This window comes from Botrytis cinerea, chromosome 1 (genome assembly GCF_000143535.2).
Source record: "Botrytis cinerea B05.10 chromosome 1, complete sequence".
In the NCBI taxonomy this organism is placed as follows: domain Eukaryota; kingdom Fungi; phylum Ascomycota; class Leotiomycetes; order Helotiales; family Sclerotiniaceae; genus Botrytis; species Botrytis cinerea.
The window spans coordinates 2,375,218-2,390,636 of NC_037310.1; the positions used below are offsets into that span (position 1 = coordinate 2,375,218).

At 43.6% G+C, this 15,419-nt stretch overlaps 6 protein-coding genes across 7 annotated transcripts; 5 read left to right on the forward strand and 1 right to left on the reverse strand.

Moving 5' to 3' along the window:
- Positions 1-2: 2 nt before the first annotated feature.
- Positions 3-3,271, forward strand: BCIN_01g06770 (hypothetical protein). The gene is made up of 2 exons (XM_001561175.2): positions 3-881; positions 944-3,271. The coding sequence occupies exons 1-2, from the start codon at positions 297-299 to the stop codon at positions 3,101-3,103; spliced, it is 2,745 nt and encodes a 914-aa protein (XP_001561225.2). The 5' UTR covers positions 3-296; the 3' UTR covers positions 3,104-3,271.
- A 443-nt stretch (positions 3,272-3,714) lies between these two features.
- On the forward strand, positions 3,715-4,531 carry BCIN_01g06780 (hypothetical protein). 2 transcript variants are annotated; one of them, XM_024690646.1, is made up of 3 exons: positions 3,715-3,890; positions 3,942-4,057; positions 4,119-4,531. In XM_024690646.1, the coding sequence occupies exons 2-3, from the start codon at positions 3,998-4,000 to the stop codon at positions 4,410-4,412; spliced, it is 354 nt and encodes a 117-aa protein (XP_024546416.1). In that variant the 5' UTR covers positions 3,715-3,890; positions 3,942-3,997; the 3' UTR covers positions 4,413-4,531. The 2 variants fall into 2 exon arrangements, with proteins under 2 accessions (XP_024546416.1, XP_024546415.1); XM_024690647.1 differs by having other exon boundaries at positions 3,946-4,057.
- Positions 4,532-5,294: 763 nt separating this feature from the next.
- On the forward strand, positions 5,295-7,073 carry BCIN_01g06790 (hypothetical protein). The gene is made up of 2 exons (XM_001561173.2): positions 5,295-6,239; positions 6,293-7,073. The coding sequence occupies exons 1-2, from the start codon at positions 5,906-5,908 to the stop codon at positions 6,940-6,942; spliced, it is 984 nt and encodes a 327-aa protein (XP_001561223.1). The 5' UTR covers positions 5,295-5,905; the 3' UTR covers positions 6,943-7,073.
- A 1,949-nt stretch (positions 7,074-9,022) lies between these two features.
- On the reverse strand, positions 9,023-10,705 carry BCIN_01g06800 (hypothetical protein). Its single transcript, XM_001561171.2, has 2 exons — positions 10,087-10,705; positions 9,023-10,036 (listed from the first exon to the last, which is right to left on the reverse strand). Exons 1-2 carry the CDS (start codon positions 10,626-10,628, stop codon positions 9,085-9,087), a joined length of 1,494 nt encoding a protein of 497 aa, XP_001561221.1. The 5' UTR covers positions 10,629-10,705; the 3' UTR covers positions 9,023-9,084.
- Positions 10,706-10,928: 223 nt separating this feature from the next.
- Positions 10,929-11,858, forward strand: BCIN_01g06810 (hypothetical protein). Its single transcript, XM_001561170.2, has 2 exons — positions 10,929-11,379; positions 11,610-11,858. Exons 1-2 carry the CDS (start codon positions 11,077-11,079, stop codon positions 11,712-11,714), a joined length of 408 nt encoding a protein of 135 aa, XP_001561220.1. The 5' UTR covers positions 10,929-11,076; the 3' UTR covers positions 11,715-11,858.
- A 1,245-nt stretch (positions 11,859-13,103) lies between these two features.
- BCIN_01g06820 (hypothetical protein) lies at positions 13,104-15,116 on the forward strand. Its single transcript, XM_001561168.2, has 6 exons — positions 13,104-13,354; positions 13,443-13,506; positions 13,570-13,784; positions 13,841-14,167; positions 14,220-14,612; positions 14,682-15,116. The coding sequence occupies exons 1-6, from the start codon at positions 13,245-13,247 to the stop codon at positions 14,761-14,763; spliced, it is 1,191 nt and encodes a 396-aa protein (XP_001561218.1). The 5' UTR covers positions 13,104-13,244; the 3' UTR covers positions 14,764-15,116.
- The last annotated feature ends 303 nt before the right edge of the window (positions 15,117-15,419 follow it).

A 15,419-nucleotide genomic window follows, 5' to 3' on the forward strand; every position in this document is an offset into this window, starting at 1 on the left:
AAGAAGTATTCGTTCGTATCGCTGGATAGTTTCGAAGGCGAACTGGAAAGCAATCCCATTCCCTTGCCGGGTTTCGACATATTCACTATTGCGATTTACGACGAAGCAATACTGTCACTCTCCTTTCATCTTCACAGTTAATCAGCCTAGTGCCCACTTTGAAATTACAAAGTCAACTCAAAGTTTGTAAGAAAAAGTAAGCGTTCATCACACAAGGTTCCACACTTCCCGCCAAAGAAAATCAACACACCAACAACTCTCAAACGCCATCCATCCGACGAGAGGATAAGGCCTCTATGATGTTACCTTGCAAGTACTTCATAACTTCTACTGGGTGCGGCCGTGGTAATACTTGTCAATACAGCCATGATACCACCATCACAACAAACACGCCCGATCCAATTCTTTTGTTGATGTTTGGCAACGAAAACCAACCTCTTGGTCAGAATCTACGTCCTATAGCAACAAAGCTTATCGCTTGTAGGTTCCTTGCGAAAGGTCATTGTCAGAAGGGCGAAGACTGTCCTTTTAGCCATGGAACTGAGCCAGCAGCTCCGTCGCAAAAATCATCTGTCACTCCACTCTGTAGCTTTTTTGCAAGAGGAAGATGTCAAAGGGGTGACAACTGTCCTTTCAGTCATGAGATTGAAGTGGAAACTTCTTCGGAAACCCCGTTCCGCACAACCTGCAGTTTCTTTTCCAGAGGAAAGTGTACAAGGGGAAGCAATTGCCTTTATCTACATACCTCAATTGTGCCCGACCACAAAGAAACCAAGCATCTATATACACAACATACCAAGAAGACTGGGTCAATTTCTTCCACCGCCACCGATACATCATTTGATGCTCTAAATGTACCATCTGCAGCCACCAAGAATTATGTATGACTTGTCCCTTTTTCACCGTGCTATTGTATTGAAGTTAGGACTAATATATCACCTAGGATAATGTACCAAACGGCATGGTTGCACGCGCAATTTCTGGAGTCTTAGCAATATTTGGAGATGGAGGAAAAGTCTACAAAATTTCAGTTCCATCTGACTTTACAACCATCCGAATCACCGGCTTGCCACAGGATACCAACATTAAGTACATTGAGACCATGCTAGCTAGACTCGACCTTCCAACATTTGGATCTTGCATTCGAATTACTAGCATTGGTACTCCGCCCTCCGTTCTTGCCTATCTGCGACTTGAAGATTCCACCGTCGGCTCGGTTTTGAGCGAAGAATTAGAGTCTGGTTGGAGAAGATTTAAGATATACTCCGGATTAAAGGCGAGCCCAATCCCTACGAATTTGTTTCCCGTCTCTGGATTTTCAAGTGAAGTTGACTTCCATGAAGTGTTTTTGTCTTGGTATCGATCTTCTAAGATGGCTGTCTTAAAATATGCAAATGAGGATATCGCAAATATGATATGCATCAACTTCAATGACGGTTACTACAGAGTTTTAGGCAAACATTTGGCCTGCGACTCGCCGATAATCTCTCACATCTTGACCGATCAAAAACACAAATTATTATGTGTCTTAAAAAATGTGCCCGCTTTTGCTGATAAAGAGGACATCTTAGGTGTGATGGATGAGAAATACCGACCAGATGAATTTGAAATTGGCAGACCGAGCTATGAAGCATCTGACGAAGCATCTCGTGAATATGTCAAGAAATTATGCTCAGCCATTGGCCCTGTGGAGTCTTGGAATCCTGTTCAAGATCCGGCTGCTAAGAGAGTTAAAGTAAGAGTTCGATTTCAAGACGAGTCAGATGTCTGGGAGGCGATCGCACAATTGAACAACAAGAACATTGAGATATTGGGAAAGGGGAAACTCATGGCTCAACAAATCATTTCAACTCAGTTCAAGGTTATCACAAAGATATATTTGGCTGTACAATCGCAAGTTGAAGAAGACAGGAAGTCACTGATAGAGCAGAAAATTACTATCAGAGCATACCCAAGCACTGATGTCGCGAAGAAGTTCACAACTTTAAAGATTGAGGGGGAGCCCGGAGAGAATTTTGCCAACGCCAAGAATAGGCTTCAGAAGGTATTAATCGGTACGGTGGCTGTAGCAAGTGGTAAGCCAGTTTGGAATGACTACTTCATGCAACCAATTGGATTGATGAAGATTAAGAGAGTTGAAAACGATTATAACGTTGTTATTGATCGAGACAGAACAAGACAGCAACTTCGGCTTTATGGTTTCTCCAGAGATATCGGCAACGCCCAGCATACACTTCACAAAATCATTACATCAGAAGTAGAAGGCTATGCTATTAAGCTCACTCCAAGTGACTTTTTGTGGGTAGCAGGTGGCGGATTTGATCAAATCGTGTCAGTTCTTGGAAAAGATGTTGCTTCGATTGATATCTTGTCAAATCCAAAGAAGATCTTACTTTCTGGTAGTCCTAAAAACTACCATACTGCCATGACAATCTTAAAGCTCGGGGGTGCTGCTACTAGCAAGATTGACAAGGGAGAGACATGCGATGGCAAAGACAATTGCAGCGTCTGCTGGTGTCCTGCTGAGTGTCCAGTCCGTACCAACTGTGGCCATTTGTATTGCCTTCAATGCTTCGAGCATCTATGCTCATTGATCACATCTAGTGACCTAGAGGTATCTATCAATTGTACGGCTATCGGATGTGATGCTGTCCTCTCTCTGCAAGAGATTGAGCAAAATCTACCATCCAGAAGTTTTGAGCAGGTACTTGACGCATCGTTCACTTCGTACATACATCATCATCGCGATGATTTTAATTATTGTCCAACTGTAGACTGTGAACAAGTCTACCGGGTCAATATCCCCACCAAATCCCGCACTTGTGCCAAATGTCTCGTTGAGACCTGTAGCCCATGCCATGCGTCTCATCAAGGTCAAACATGTGCAGACTACAAATATAAGAAGCATGCTAGGGATGAAGCACATATTATGGATGAAGAAAAATGTTCTGATCATTTGAGCGTCAAAAATGAAAAATTGGGACTTGAGGAAGGTGTTGAAACAGACTTGGTTAGGCTTGATGTTCCTAAAGTAAAACGGGGTATGGGGTTCCACGGTACTCAAATGCTCGAACGAATTCAACAGGAGCTTGGTGGATGGTAAATACTGAGCCTTCGTGAGCGAGATGCTTTTTTTTTTTCAATCTTCGAGGAAACGTAGGTATTGACAAGCTCTCTGAGCTGCCATCAATTGTGTTCCACGAACAAGGGAAAATACGTATTTGCATGATAATATCGGAGCGCTATATTACAGACTGCATAATGAATTCGAGATTATACAAATATATCATCTTTCTTGGGGTGGTTGTGTATGCTTTGATTTGATAATGATAACAGATAGCGAAAAAGGAGGGGACAATGTTCTCAGATTACGACTCCGCAACTCAAAATTCATTCATATATTATCTTCGACTACTTTATAGCTGGATTTAAAACACTCAATTGCCCTGACTACTGCCGCCTTCTCGGCAAGAACTGCAGTCTCCTCTTAGGCCATCTGGGTATGCTGGGAAAGATTTTCTGAGGGATGCCACCGGTGACATAAATGAGGAAGTTTGACCCTACCCATGGTAATGTTACCTGCTTCGTTCCTTCTACAAATAGATTTACTATTAGGTCTCGTTAGTTCTTGCAATTTTTCAAGAGACTTAAATTTCCAAACACAGTACCATTTCTTTCTTGATATTTAGAGATAACGGCAAATATGTTTCTTCTGACTATCTTATTGTAAGACTTACTGGAGCTTCATTCGCTCTTGACATACGGTTATACAAGCATTTTTCCTTTATCAGCATTTCTAAGAACACCTGCGGCATTGGTAGCATTAGCAATACTTTAAGTCAAAGTTGCCACGTCCATATCTCTATAATCGCAATTGCAACAGTAAAGAGGTTGGTGATAAATGGAGATGGAATGTCTGGGGCTAACTTCAACATACAAAGGTAGACTGCAGGAATTTCCTGGTATACATTGATAATATCGAAGCGAAGAGAACAACATGGATACGCCATGGGAGATTACTTTCAGAGACGCCCTAAACTATCTCAATCAAATTCGTGTACGTCATATTATATCACTGAATTGTGTAACGGCGACACATGTTGACTTCTACACCACAGGATGCTTTCCAATACACTAAACCGGGAATGAAAAACGAGTTGCTGGACATCCTGCGTGCATTTGTAATACATCGTTCGCACAGGGCGACGACCCTCCAGTGGACGAACCTTTTGGACGTCAATCATCTTGATATAATTCATGGGTTTAAAGCTTTTCTGCCAGTTGAGGAAGCCAAGCAGCTGGTCGATCTCAGAATCTTGTATTTGTCTTTGCAAAATTGGTTGAAAACAAGCATGGAAGTGGACTGGAGTCATCCGGATTGGTCTCGGATTTGGGATTCGATAGGAGAGTGATGATATTAACCAGGGTGTATTGGAAAAATGGGATAGCGTCTATATTTGCTTTTGGAAGAGCCTGTAATTGATGAGCAGTACGGCCATATGTAGCAAATCGATCTCTCTTGAACCTCGGAACCTTGTCCGTGAAGTATTTGTGATATATTGACATAGGCGATGGTTCAAAGAATGATACAAAGATGTTGTGTCATAATAGCAGTATGCATTCAAACTTGTGTGCATCTTCAGATAAGTGGTAAGCCATTGATTCGTATTACTGATTGCTTGATCTGGAATAGAATATCGGAAATAGTTCCTACGTATATAAATTTGCACTAACGTTTTGGTGTGTCGTTTATATCGCATATAGACCATGTCATATCCGATGGGAATGGCCAGTCATATTCTTGCGCTAAGTGTTTTAGAGTCTAAGTTACTGACTAGAACTCATTGTTCGGACGAAGATGTAAGGGGTGGATAAAGGCAATGATGATTTCTTAGGACTTCCTGCAAAATTCCGTCTGTTGACTGGGTAAGATTTAAGCGGGGGACGCTCCCTCAAGGGGGAGGAAAGACGTCTGGTATATCTGGATAGACCGGCTCGACTGGGTGCAAAGTGTCAATCCATCTCCAAGCCAAGAACGACAGAAACTACATGGGGCCTTGACACAAGCATTGAAACTCAATGCTGGACAAACAGATCTACCGGTACTGCACAAAATACTCGTCGTCCGATGTTTCTGTGGTTGAAAATATTTCCAAATGTCTCAGCTCACTCGGAACATTTAAAAATCCCCGAGAAACTTTTCGCCTCAGGCATCAAGTTTGGAAGAAATCGTTCCCAATCTAGTAAGCGCCCGTCCCCTCATTAATTTAAAGCAATCTATCTTTCACAATTTAGGTTTCAACCACTGTCAAATCCATCCCATCTCGTTCTATCTCAAACCCACATTATCCAAGCGACACGCATCTCTCTGGCAAGCTTGCCTGTCAACGTCGTTGTCGAGATCGTAGCGTCGGTCGTGTTGCTTCGTTTCGAGCAGCTCCGTGAAGAACGTTACCAATAAGGAGAAATCTCGTCGTGTAATCTAGACCTCTTGGCCCGATTTGGTACAGACATGTTCGTTTATTGATGGGGATGGGAAAGACAGGAGGGGGTCGAAACTTGCACGGCATCGATGGGCATAGGAACTATTGTTCCTTCATCTAAAGATCCTCCATGCAGAAACATGATTGCTTGTTGTGTGGGGGATAATAGGATGGATATATACCTAACGCAGGACAAAGTACTCGTTTTTTTTCTCTCGCTATATCTATCGTTGTTCGAACTCTGTGACTTTGCTTCTTCATCGTGCTATCCATTCATTTTCTGTTGCGTGTACAGGTTACATTCGTTCTTTTCCATTTTCCTCTACCACCTACTTGACTTGTTATCTTTTCCTCTATTACCATCTTTTAAGTTTAAACCACGAACATCAAACTCTCAAATCGAACAATCATAGAAAGAAATCATGAAGACCACATCAGGGCTTGTTTTGGCCACTTTGGCAGCTTCCGTATCTGCGGTCCCATTCAATCATGCATATGGCAGCTATAATGGGGGGCATGTAAGACCAACATGGTCTCCTCCAAGTGCTTCATCAGATGCCGCTCCTGAAAACACTGCTTCATCCACAAGTGCTTCCGCCGTTGCCGCTACTTCTGTGGCCTCAAGCGTCGTTGCTGCTTCAAGTGTTGTCGTTGCCTCTAGCGCTGTCGTACTTGCTGCATCAGCAGCATCTCCAACAGTATATATGTGCGGTGATTCTACAATGGCTCTCGGTGGAGGTGGAACTGGAACTCAAGGTAAATATAACTCACCAAGATTCTCATATAGTGGACATATCTAATGACCACAGGTTGGGGTGTATACCTCCCATATTCCCTCACCATCCCCGTCGTCAACGATGCCAAAGCCGGTCGCTCAGCCCGTTCCTACACCGATGAAAATCGTTTCGGCGCCGTCATTGATACCATAAAGTCCGGCGATATCGTCATCATTGAATTCGGACACAATGACGGAGGATCCCTCACTCCCACCGATAACCTCCGCTCCGATTGCGTCGGAGCCGGCAACGAAACCTGCACCACAGACGCTGGTGTAGTCGTCCAAACATACCCCACCTACCTCACCAATGCCACTGAACTCATGACTGCTAAAGGCGCACATGTCATCATCTCATCTCCTACTCCAGACAACACATGCGAGACGGGTACATGCTCATACACATCCCCTCGCTTCACCGGGTATGGCGAGATTGTTGTCGAGAATGTTGGAAGCATGGCCAGCTTCATTGATCACGGTACTTATCTTGCTAATCAGTACGCGATCCTTGGTGCTGCAACTGTTGACACCTATTATCCAAATGACCACACTCATACTTCTCCTATTGCCGCCGACTTGGTTGCAGGTGTGTTTGTCAAAGGTGTTTTGTGTGCGGGTTCTTCTAACCCTCTATACTCCTACATCAAGAACAGCACTGATAGTGTTGTCGGTACCTGTATATAAGAGAGAATGTTTGTGGATGCATGGTGTTGAGCAAGCGATGTTGGAAGGAGGATGAATATTTTACATGTATATATTTAGCTGGGATAAATGTAGATATATCGATAATATACAATGCTTGAAATAAAAAGGCACTTTCGCAATAGCACATCCCATACCAATCATGGGAAAGTATGATACCAACACACATATGTGCATAAAAAAGACCAAATCCAATCTACGAGTACATAAATGTATCATCGACACCATCCTTCAAGATACATCTTACCCTATTCCATAAATTTTAAAATACAAATAACAATTACCTAAACTCCGTAACAAATACCTACCTACTCCTTGCCCCAAACACAAAGTTGAAACCATAAAACAGAAACTTGGGAATAACACTATGTATTCCTTTCATTTTACTCAACTTATTCACATTAGCAGCAGCAGGTAGCTAGCAGAGTAGGTAGTGGACAACACGATGTAATTCCACACGTCATTTTCTCCACCATTCCAAAAATCCAAAGCAAAGTTCCAAATGCTCTCTAGGTACTCTTTGGGTCCCCATCAGTCATCTCGACATCTCTCCCACGGTCCCTCACAACCAGCTCGATCTCCAAGCGAATCCATCCTTGGAAATGAACGAAAACAACTGGATCCGAATAAAAAGTGTTCTGTGAGTCTTGATTCATACACATAGCAACATCCTACAAATAACAATGTCATTCAACCTCATCCAAACGGAGATTCGACGGCCCCAGGACACCGGACACCGATCCCCAAAAGTATCTTCAAGAACTAAACTAAACTAAACCATGGATACTTATTCCACATCTCAAATTTCTTGAAACCCGTATATCCTTTTCAATTCTAGCATCTCTCGTAAAGAATGATTTCTCAAAATCACCTTATAAGTCTGATGAGTTAACCCGTCAAGAAGAACCAATGCTTCTACAAAATACCCATGGTCAATTATTCAACGCACTGTTTACGGAAAAGATCTATTTCTATCGCATGGCAGAACATTGGATGGATGCTAGCTATCATCGCATGAGCAGTAAGATGATTTGCCCAAACTGTTTCGAATGAATGAATGAAAGAAAGTAGCTAACTTGAGATTCTTTACATAGCAGCTCCATAGTCGTACATGGGAGCTGCAACTATAATCATCCAAGTATCAAATCTCAGTACTCTGATTAAGACAAGAACCGCGCCCCGCTAATTCACCAGGAATCGCAATTCGAGCTTCACCAATTTCAGATTCTGCAATAGTTCTGTGATAGCGTATTAGAATAATCTTTACAAGTTCTGGACCGCCTGTTGAACCGCGCGCGCCCTTTCTCTCGCCCGAAGCATTCACGGCCTTACGCCCAGTTTTCCTGTACGATCAATTCATCTGCCAAAGGAAATGGTACCAACCAAAAACAAAAACGAGTATGGTCTTTCGCTGGAGAGAGTTTGCATACCAGGCGTGCCAACGACACTGTGCTCAATCATTGCCATCATTTTGTAGGATTGACATTGTTGGCAGGCGTAGCGCATATGGTACGTCTGATACTTAGAACACCTTTAGCCACGTGAGTATGTCTAACAATATTGGAACAGTATTATTTTACCTGAGCTTGGCACATACTTCAGCTCAACATCTCTCGGGAACCCATCGATACGCTCGCGTAATGGGCCGACAATGTTTGGCATCACTAGAGAGTGGAATTCCCGCGAAGGGGAGTGTTGAGTAGCATCAGATGTTATTCTGCGATATTCTAAGAAAGATCGAAGGGATGTTAGGAATCGAGAAATTGATAGCATATTTTCGTCTTCGCAGACTGCAGATACTGGTGTATTTCCCGATAGGAACCATGAAGCAGCATTTACAGTTGCAATCCCGGTGTGAACAATGATGATATTCAAGATCGTATGCAATAGATAACTGAAATAGCATCGGTTAGACACGATGGACATAAATCGAGAGGCAGGAAATACTGAAGCACGAATGTGCAATCATTAATAAGGTTATGGAGAGGAATCAGGAAGTTCGCATCGATAGATTCTGTGAGCGATGAGATAGCAATCAGAAACAAGAAAAGAAGATATGCAGTCACCAGGAATTTTAGCGCTCTCGCGCAAACGATAATCGTGTGTACTAGATATTCATTTAATCTAATTTTTGGCAGGCCCCTCACGGAAATGACCCGCAATCAAGAAGGCCATTTCTAGTGCTTGTTTTTCGTTCAGTCTTGGATCGCAAAAGCTGGTGTAGTTCAATGATAAATCTTCCTCGGCAAGCTCCTCGCTACCGCCAGTACATTCTGTCACAGCATCACCGGTCAATTCAAGGTGAACACCTCCAAGATAGCTTCCTTCCTCTTGATGGACTGCTAAAGTCTCTTGAAGTTCAGAGAATATGTCTGTGAATTGTCTTGTTTTGATGCCGGTCGAAGTAGATCTTGTGTTTCCGTGCATTGGATCGCATTGCCAGACAACGCTTCGGGCATATTCGCTATCTTCGACTGTTCGAATATGTTTTGGAAGGAGTGTGCGAACCTTTGATGCTCCGTAACGAGTGATGAGTGTTATTTTACCAACTTCTACCGTTGGGTTGAGTTTTCGAAGAAGCTCCAAAAGATCCGCGGAAGAAGTTGTAGGGCCTACTTTGACGCCGATAGGATTGGCTATACCACGAAAGTACTCAATATGTGCCCCGTCCACTTGTCTTGTCCGGTCGCCAATCCAAAGAAAGTGGGCTGAGGTATTGAAGTATGCTTTTCCATCCTTAGTAGGATCGACATTCTTATTGGCGTTTGCACCGGCTTGTAAGTTTTGAGATGGGTCTTTAAGAAGTCGAGTGAGGCTCTGTTCGTATTCAAGCAAAAGACCTTCGTGACTAGTATAGAGCTCAACTCCTCGAAGTTGATCAGCTGTATCGGCACCAATGGTGCGCATGAAACGTAAACTCTCACTGATAGAGTCTACAATTTTCGAGTATTGCTCTTGCAAGCCTGGGTCCCGAACATGGCCGAGACCCCAGTTCATTGGGCTATGAAGATCGGCAATACCAGATGAAAGAGATGCGCGTATGAAGTTGAGAGTAGCTGCGGAGTGAAAGTATGCACTGCTGCGAGTCAGTCAAGTACCGTGATGGCCCCACAGGTATCTGCTTACCTAACAAGTCTCTGTGGATCCAAGTTTCTCTCATCAATTTCGTAACCATTCAAGATGTCTCCTCTGAAAGACGGGGTCTCCTTGCCGTCTACCATCTCCGTGGGGCTTGATCTTGGCTTCGCATATTGCCCCGCCATTCTAGCAATTCTGACTACTTTCTTGTTGGCACCCCAGACAAGAACCAAACTCATTTGAAGTAAGAGCTTGATCTTTGATTCAATGGCATTCTCCTCGCAGTAGTCGAATAGTTCAGCACAATCACCGCCTTGAAGTAGAAATGCTTTGCCCAGAGCTACATCCCGCAAGCTTGCTTTGAGCTGAATGATTTCCGTGGGAGTAACAATGGGAGGAAGACGTTGAAGTTTCGACAATGACTTCTCTACATTCTTGCGGTCTTCATATATGGCGTCTTGTTTGATCGGCCTTGTGGTCCAAGAACTTGGTGACCACGGCTCAACCTCGTGGTGTGAGTCAATGGGTCTGGCTATTTGTGCCCCATCATAACTGATTCCCAATTCTGCTCCAGGGCCAAAGGTTGGCATTTTAGATGAAGCAGGGCGTATGATAGTGTTCCCAGACTGGAGAGTATGAAGCTATTCCGAGCTCTGATGCGATAACCAATTGACTTTGAGTGACAAACGAAGAAAGTTGGAGAAATAATGTGATTGTTTTGTGGAGGAGGGGTTCAAATAATAAAAAATGAACTGTGTGGCTTTATTTCACTTGGCTCGAGCTTGTGGTTGGGTACCCCTCAGCCCCTCAGAGTCTTATTAGGCTATATCAGGCTACCGTCGGGGAACAGGTTTTCCGACACAAGCCTGTTAGCCAGTGTCAGCCCTACAGGTGTGGGATTTGCAGCCCCAATCCTAAACTTAAATCAATGATTGTGCTTGGATCCCTTTAGACGTCACTCTGACAGTCAGTCTTGTCTTCCTTGTGCCAAAGTTCACACAACAATTCTGTTCACCTGCAAATCTTTTTGTTATCGAAATGTCCGAATCCCAACCTCCGACATTAGTTGAAGGTGCAACCACCGGCGATGTAGATGACGAAATCCCTCAAAAGGCCAAGTCGGCAGAAGACCGTAAAGCTGCTGCCGCTCTCTCCTCTCTCGATGCCCCTCGCGAAGACGACTCGGCCGGGACGAAAGAGCTAGATCAAGAGGCTGTGAGGAAAGCTATGGAAAGGTTGGCAGGTACGGGCGCCACGAATGGAAAAGTTGCAAAGAAGGGAGATGAGAAAAAGGTTGTGAAGAAGATAGTGAAGGTGGAAGCGGCCGATGTTAATTTATTGGTATGTCAGTTTTATTATACAGAACTCGGCTATTGAGCATTGGTTTGAATTATATCCCCTTTGTCCAAGATAAAGTCTTTGTTCTTAGCCACCATCACTCTGAAGCACTGCGGTCTGATTTGCTTTTAACAATCACGCTCTGCTTTCTCCTACTCCTCATCAATACTGCTTCCTAGCTATGATTTGATGCTTGATCCTAGTGCTCGAGGCTAACCAAATTTCTATCACAGGTTGAGGAACTCGAATTGACGAAGATCAAGGCCACGGACTTATTGAAGGCTCATGACGGTGATGCCACGACAGCGTTGAGGGCATATATTACCCCTGTGGTATAATGAAATTAAATTAAGGAATGAAATAACGGATTTTAATGAATTGAGCACGGCGTTAAAGCTACAAATATTGCTGGATGGCTGTCAGTGAGCCTTCCAAAAGTTTTCACTCCAAGGTCATAGGGTCTAGTCAAGAATCTGGCCTCAAAGTTTGGCATGCCAAATGTTTCTTCATGTTCTTAACGTGTTTCCTTATACCTATCTGTGCATATTTGACAAATTTAGGAGCAGTCCGGATGCCAGTCTCGGATCATCGGTATCCCGTAACTTGGTCCACCAGGTCGGCGATCCAGAGCAGCGCTACTGTATCGGAGTCATGTAGTGCCAGAGAGTACAAGCTCTACCAGCTCCCCAGGTTTTGATCGTTGTCAGACTCTGTCTTCCACTTAATCGGATCTTTTTGTGTCTCGTAGATCGCTGCAATGCGAACCTAGAGGCTTGCTTGGTGATGTAAAAAAAAGCATGTAGAGGTATGTGACTTTCGCGGATCTAGATACTATGCCCTTGCCTTGCAGAATCGCTCTTGCTAAAGATGACAACAATGTCTTTTGTGTGTCAGCAACGACTCTCGCTACAATCACCAAAGAACTCACTTATTGCGGGTAGCTGCATATTCTTCTTACACAACTACTGCACCATTGCAGTATTGGTCTTGATATGTTTCACGGCTGTGCCAAGCTTCAACGTATGATTCATGGATAGCAACCTGGCAAAATATGCAATTTCCCGCTCGATGATCAAGAGTTAGATTCTGTGAAGTCGAAAAGGGTATGATTCGCATCTCAACTGGTGGCGCAAATCCTAGAAAAAAATCGTTGAACCGGTCAGCAATGGTATGGTAACTTTCCGGAGAACTCTAAGAACTTGAAGAACGGGAGGGGTAGCTTGAACTGGAGCGTGTAGGGCTGCATAACAACATCATTAAGATTGTCTGTTGCTCAACGTGGGAGTAAGATGGCAGCTTGCAGCTTTAGGTCTCGAGTCCGAGATTGTATATGCTTGCTTGATTGCTTGCTTGCTTGGCCATCCAAAGAGCCCAGCGCTGAAGATTCGATATAGATGTATGCACGAGTAGGACAAGATCGGATAAGGTTGTGAGACCTCAAATTTCATCTTGTGGGTTTGAGAAACTTCTTCTTCAGATGATATTTGTCTCTTTTTAAAAAAACATTCATTCTCTATTCCTCTTCTTCTCTCTTTGAATGTTGGTGTTTCCCCTCCCCTCAGCCGACTTCATGAAGAGCCGGAGTGTCAAATTTAAAGTTGGTACTAGCGTCAATCTGGGGATTGTAGGAAGATATTCACCGAGAGGGGCAGAATTTACATATTCACATTCAAGTTCACATTCAACTGATTCTTTCTCATCTTCGACTTCCTTTCTCTTCCATCTCCGAGTTGTTACCTTTCCATTGAAGAAGTTTTCTCTCTGAAAACTTTCCTTCTATCAAAGACAACAACCAACTCTCTTCAGTCAGTGTATAATCATAACAACCAGTCACCACAAAACACAAGTTGTCTGGACCTGAGAGTAAGATGGCTCCTCTGATATTTCCTCGTGGGGATGTTTCTCCATCAAACTCCGAGCTCCTCCATAATACTATCGGTTTTGTGATTCCTTCTTTCATCTTGTTCGGTTTCCGCATGTAAGTACAATCACCTACCCTTCTCGAATCTGCTTCAGATATTTGGGTCTCAATGTCATGGTTTGACTGACACGGTTGTTTATTATAGCCTCAATGCTACCTGGGTCATGGCTAAGATGAGATTTGAAGATTGGCTCATGTGTGTCACAATGGTAAGTTGTATTGATCATCCGTACGTTGCGCCTTTTTACAACTTATATCTAACAAGCCTGCAGTGCTTCTACACAGTCCTCTTGATTTTGATCAATGTTTCTGCTCGTTATGAAACCAATTTGTTCCCCCCAGACCAGCTGGCTTCAATTATGGCCGACCCCGACGACGTGGCTTCGCGAATTTATGGCTCTATCATTGTCATTCCGCTTGAACAATGTATGCTTGCTTCCACCTGGTGCGTCAAGATCTGCATTTGGCTCTTCTTGTGGCGTCTTTGGTAAGTTCATCATTTGTTCTATTTTCAGCACACGTTTAAGGCTAACTCCTTCCAAGTCGCAATCTTCCAAATTTGCAAATGGCACTCAAGATCCTCATGGGGTACATTGCTGTTGGCTACGTTGTAATCATGTTTGTCTACTACGTTGGTGTCTGTCGTCCATTTAAACAATACTGGGCAGTTCCCGTTCAAGATGAACAATGTGCGACATACCAGCATTATTCAATCGTCCAGATGGTTTTCAATATCAGTTCTGATTTTGGTTTGATCCTCATTCCACTCTGGATGTTCTACATTGCACGTCTTCCACCTATGCGCAAAGCTATCTTGATGGGCGTCTTTTCTCTCGCTGTCTTCACAATTCTTGCAGCCATCTTGAACAAGTAAGTTGTTCCCAAGCTTCAACTTTTGATGGAACACTGACCCGTGCATTAGATATTACAATTTCTCTAGCCCAATGACAACGACTTATCAACTTTGGTACATTCGCGAATCTTCAGTTGCTATCTGGGTCGGGAATCTTATTTGCTGCTGGCAAATCGTTCAAAAGATCTTCAAGGCTCGCTCTTTCGATAATCAAAAGGCAGAGATTGATATGCACCCAGAGATGATTGCTCGGATGCAAAACCCTTCAAATTACACTGAGAATGGCAGTCCAAAGCCAAAAGACTGGATGGATCAACTCATTGCTCGCCGCAAGGCACTTGGGGAATTTCTTTCTGTTGCTACCCGTTCACGTTTCACAACCCGTGCTACTGGCCGCTCTGGAGCACCTTTGAACTCTTCCAGCGAGCAAACTGCTCTTGCTAACTCTCGTGGTGATCCTGTGTAAGTACTCACATTCTCATCCATTTTTCCATTTCCGCTCCCTTGATCAATGCTAAGTCTTATCCTCAGCTCTATGATGACGATGGAAAAGGGTGACGAGGACGCTATATTGCCAACTCTAGCCTATAGAGAGAACGAGAAAATTGACTAGGCACCTTTCTCATTCTTACCTACGTCACTCTAGACCTCGACTTGAACTTTTCGAACTGGGCTATGATAGAACTGACCGCTTGGTACACGTTATGATATTTAATGCTTTTACGAATTCGGACGAAAGACGATACATGGTGATGACTAGAAAAGGAGTTAGACGCGGATGGTGGTTCAATTGCTTTACTTCTATAGTTGATGTTTTCGAACTCCCTGTTTTCTCCATGAGGATGTTCCATTGACTCTCCTGTACTTTGTAACTTTAGTTCACGAGTCGCGCGAATGCTCGAATATGGTGGGAATTCCCATGTGTAATATAGTATTCTAGAAATGCTTTATACTTCAATCTTTGCAATATCCTCTGAATGTGATGATCAATAGAATTCTGAATTGTAACAGAAGCGTCCTTGCTAGGATTCGCTGCAAACACAGGTGATGCATGCGGAGGCGAGTGATGACCCAGATCTTTGGTACTGACTGGATAGCTGCACATGTCGGCTATGCTGCTTATGCACCTCCAGGGTTCGATAACATATCTATGCAAGGCTGACACGGCGGGGTAAGCGTGCCAAGAATAGTTTACGGAAATCAAGATGGGCATCTAATCAGTCGTATAGACTATTTACTCCAACACCGTCTGTACATGAGCGACTAATG

What these genes read in the sequence shown, in the direction of transcription:
- BCIN_01g06770 (XM_001561175.2), top strand. Translation starts at nt 297, where the DNA reads ATGATGTTACCTTGCAAGTACTTCATAACTTCTACTGGGTGCGGCCGT. An exon ending in CTGCAGCCACCAAGAATTAT is followed by an intron (nt 882 to 943) that starts GTATGACTTGTC and finishes TATATCACCTAG; the next exon opens with GATAATGTACCAAACGGCAT.
- BCIN_01g06780 (XM_024690646.1), top strand. Translation starts at nt 3,998, where the DNA reads ATGGATACGCCATGGGAGATTACTTTCAGAGACGCCCTAAACTATCTC. An exon ending in ACTATCTCAATCAAATTCGT is followed by an intron (nt 4,058 to 4,118) that starts GTACGTCATATT and finishes TCTACACCACAG; the next exon opens with GATGCTTTCCAATACACTAA.
- BCIN_01g06790 (XM_001561173.2), top strand. Translation starts at nt 5,906, where the DNA reads ATGAAGACCACATCAGGGCTTGTTTTGGCCACTTTGGCAGCTTCCGTA. An exon ending in AGGTGGAACTGGAACTCAAG is followed by an intron (nt 6,240 to 6,292) that starts GTAAATATAACT and finishes TAATGACCACAG; the next exon opens with GTTGGGGTGTATACCTCCCA.
- BCIN_01g06800 (XM_001561171.2), bottom strand. Translation starts at nt 10,628, where the DNA reads ATGCCAACCTTTGGCCCTGGAGCAGAATTGGGAATCAGTTATGATGGG. An exon ending in GATCCACAGAGACTTGTTAG is followed by an intron (nt 10,037 to 10,086) that starts GTAAGCAGATAC and finishes GACTCGCAGCAG; the next exon opens with TGCATACTTTCACTCCGCAG.
- BCIN_01g06810 (XM_001561170.2), top strand. Translation starts at nt 11,077, where the DNA reads ATGTCCGAATCCCAACCTCCGACATTAGTTGAAGGTGCAACCACCGGC. An exon ending in CGGCCGATGTTAATTTATTG is followed by an intron (nt 11,380 to 11,609) that starts GTATGTCAGTTT and finishes TTTCTATCACAG; the next exon opens with GTTGAGGAACTCGAATTGAC.
- BCIN_01g06820 (XM_001561168.2), top strand. Translation starts at nt 13,245, where the DNA reads ATGGCTCCTCTGATATTTCCTCGTGGGGATGTTTCTCCATCAAACTCC. An exon ending in ATCTTGTTCGGTTTCCGCAT is followed by an intron (nt 13,355 to 13,442) that starts GTAAGTACAATC and finishes TGTTTATTATAG; the next exon opens with CCTCAATGCTACCTGGGTCA. An exon ending in AACTCTCGTGGTGATCCTGT is followed by an intron (nt 14,613 to 14,681) that starts GTAAGTACTCAC and finishes TCTTATCCTCAG; the next exon opens with CTCTATGATGACGATGGAAA.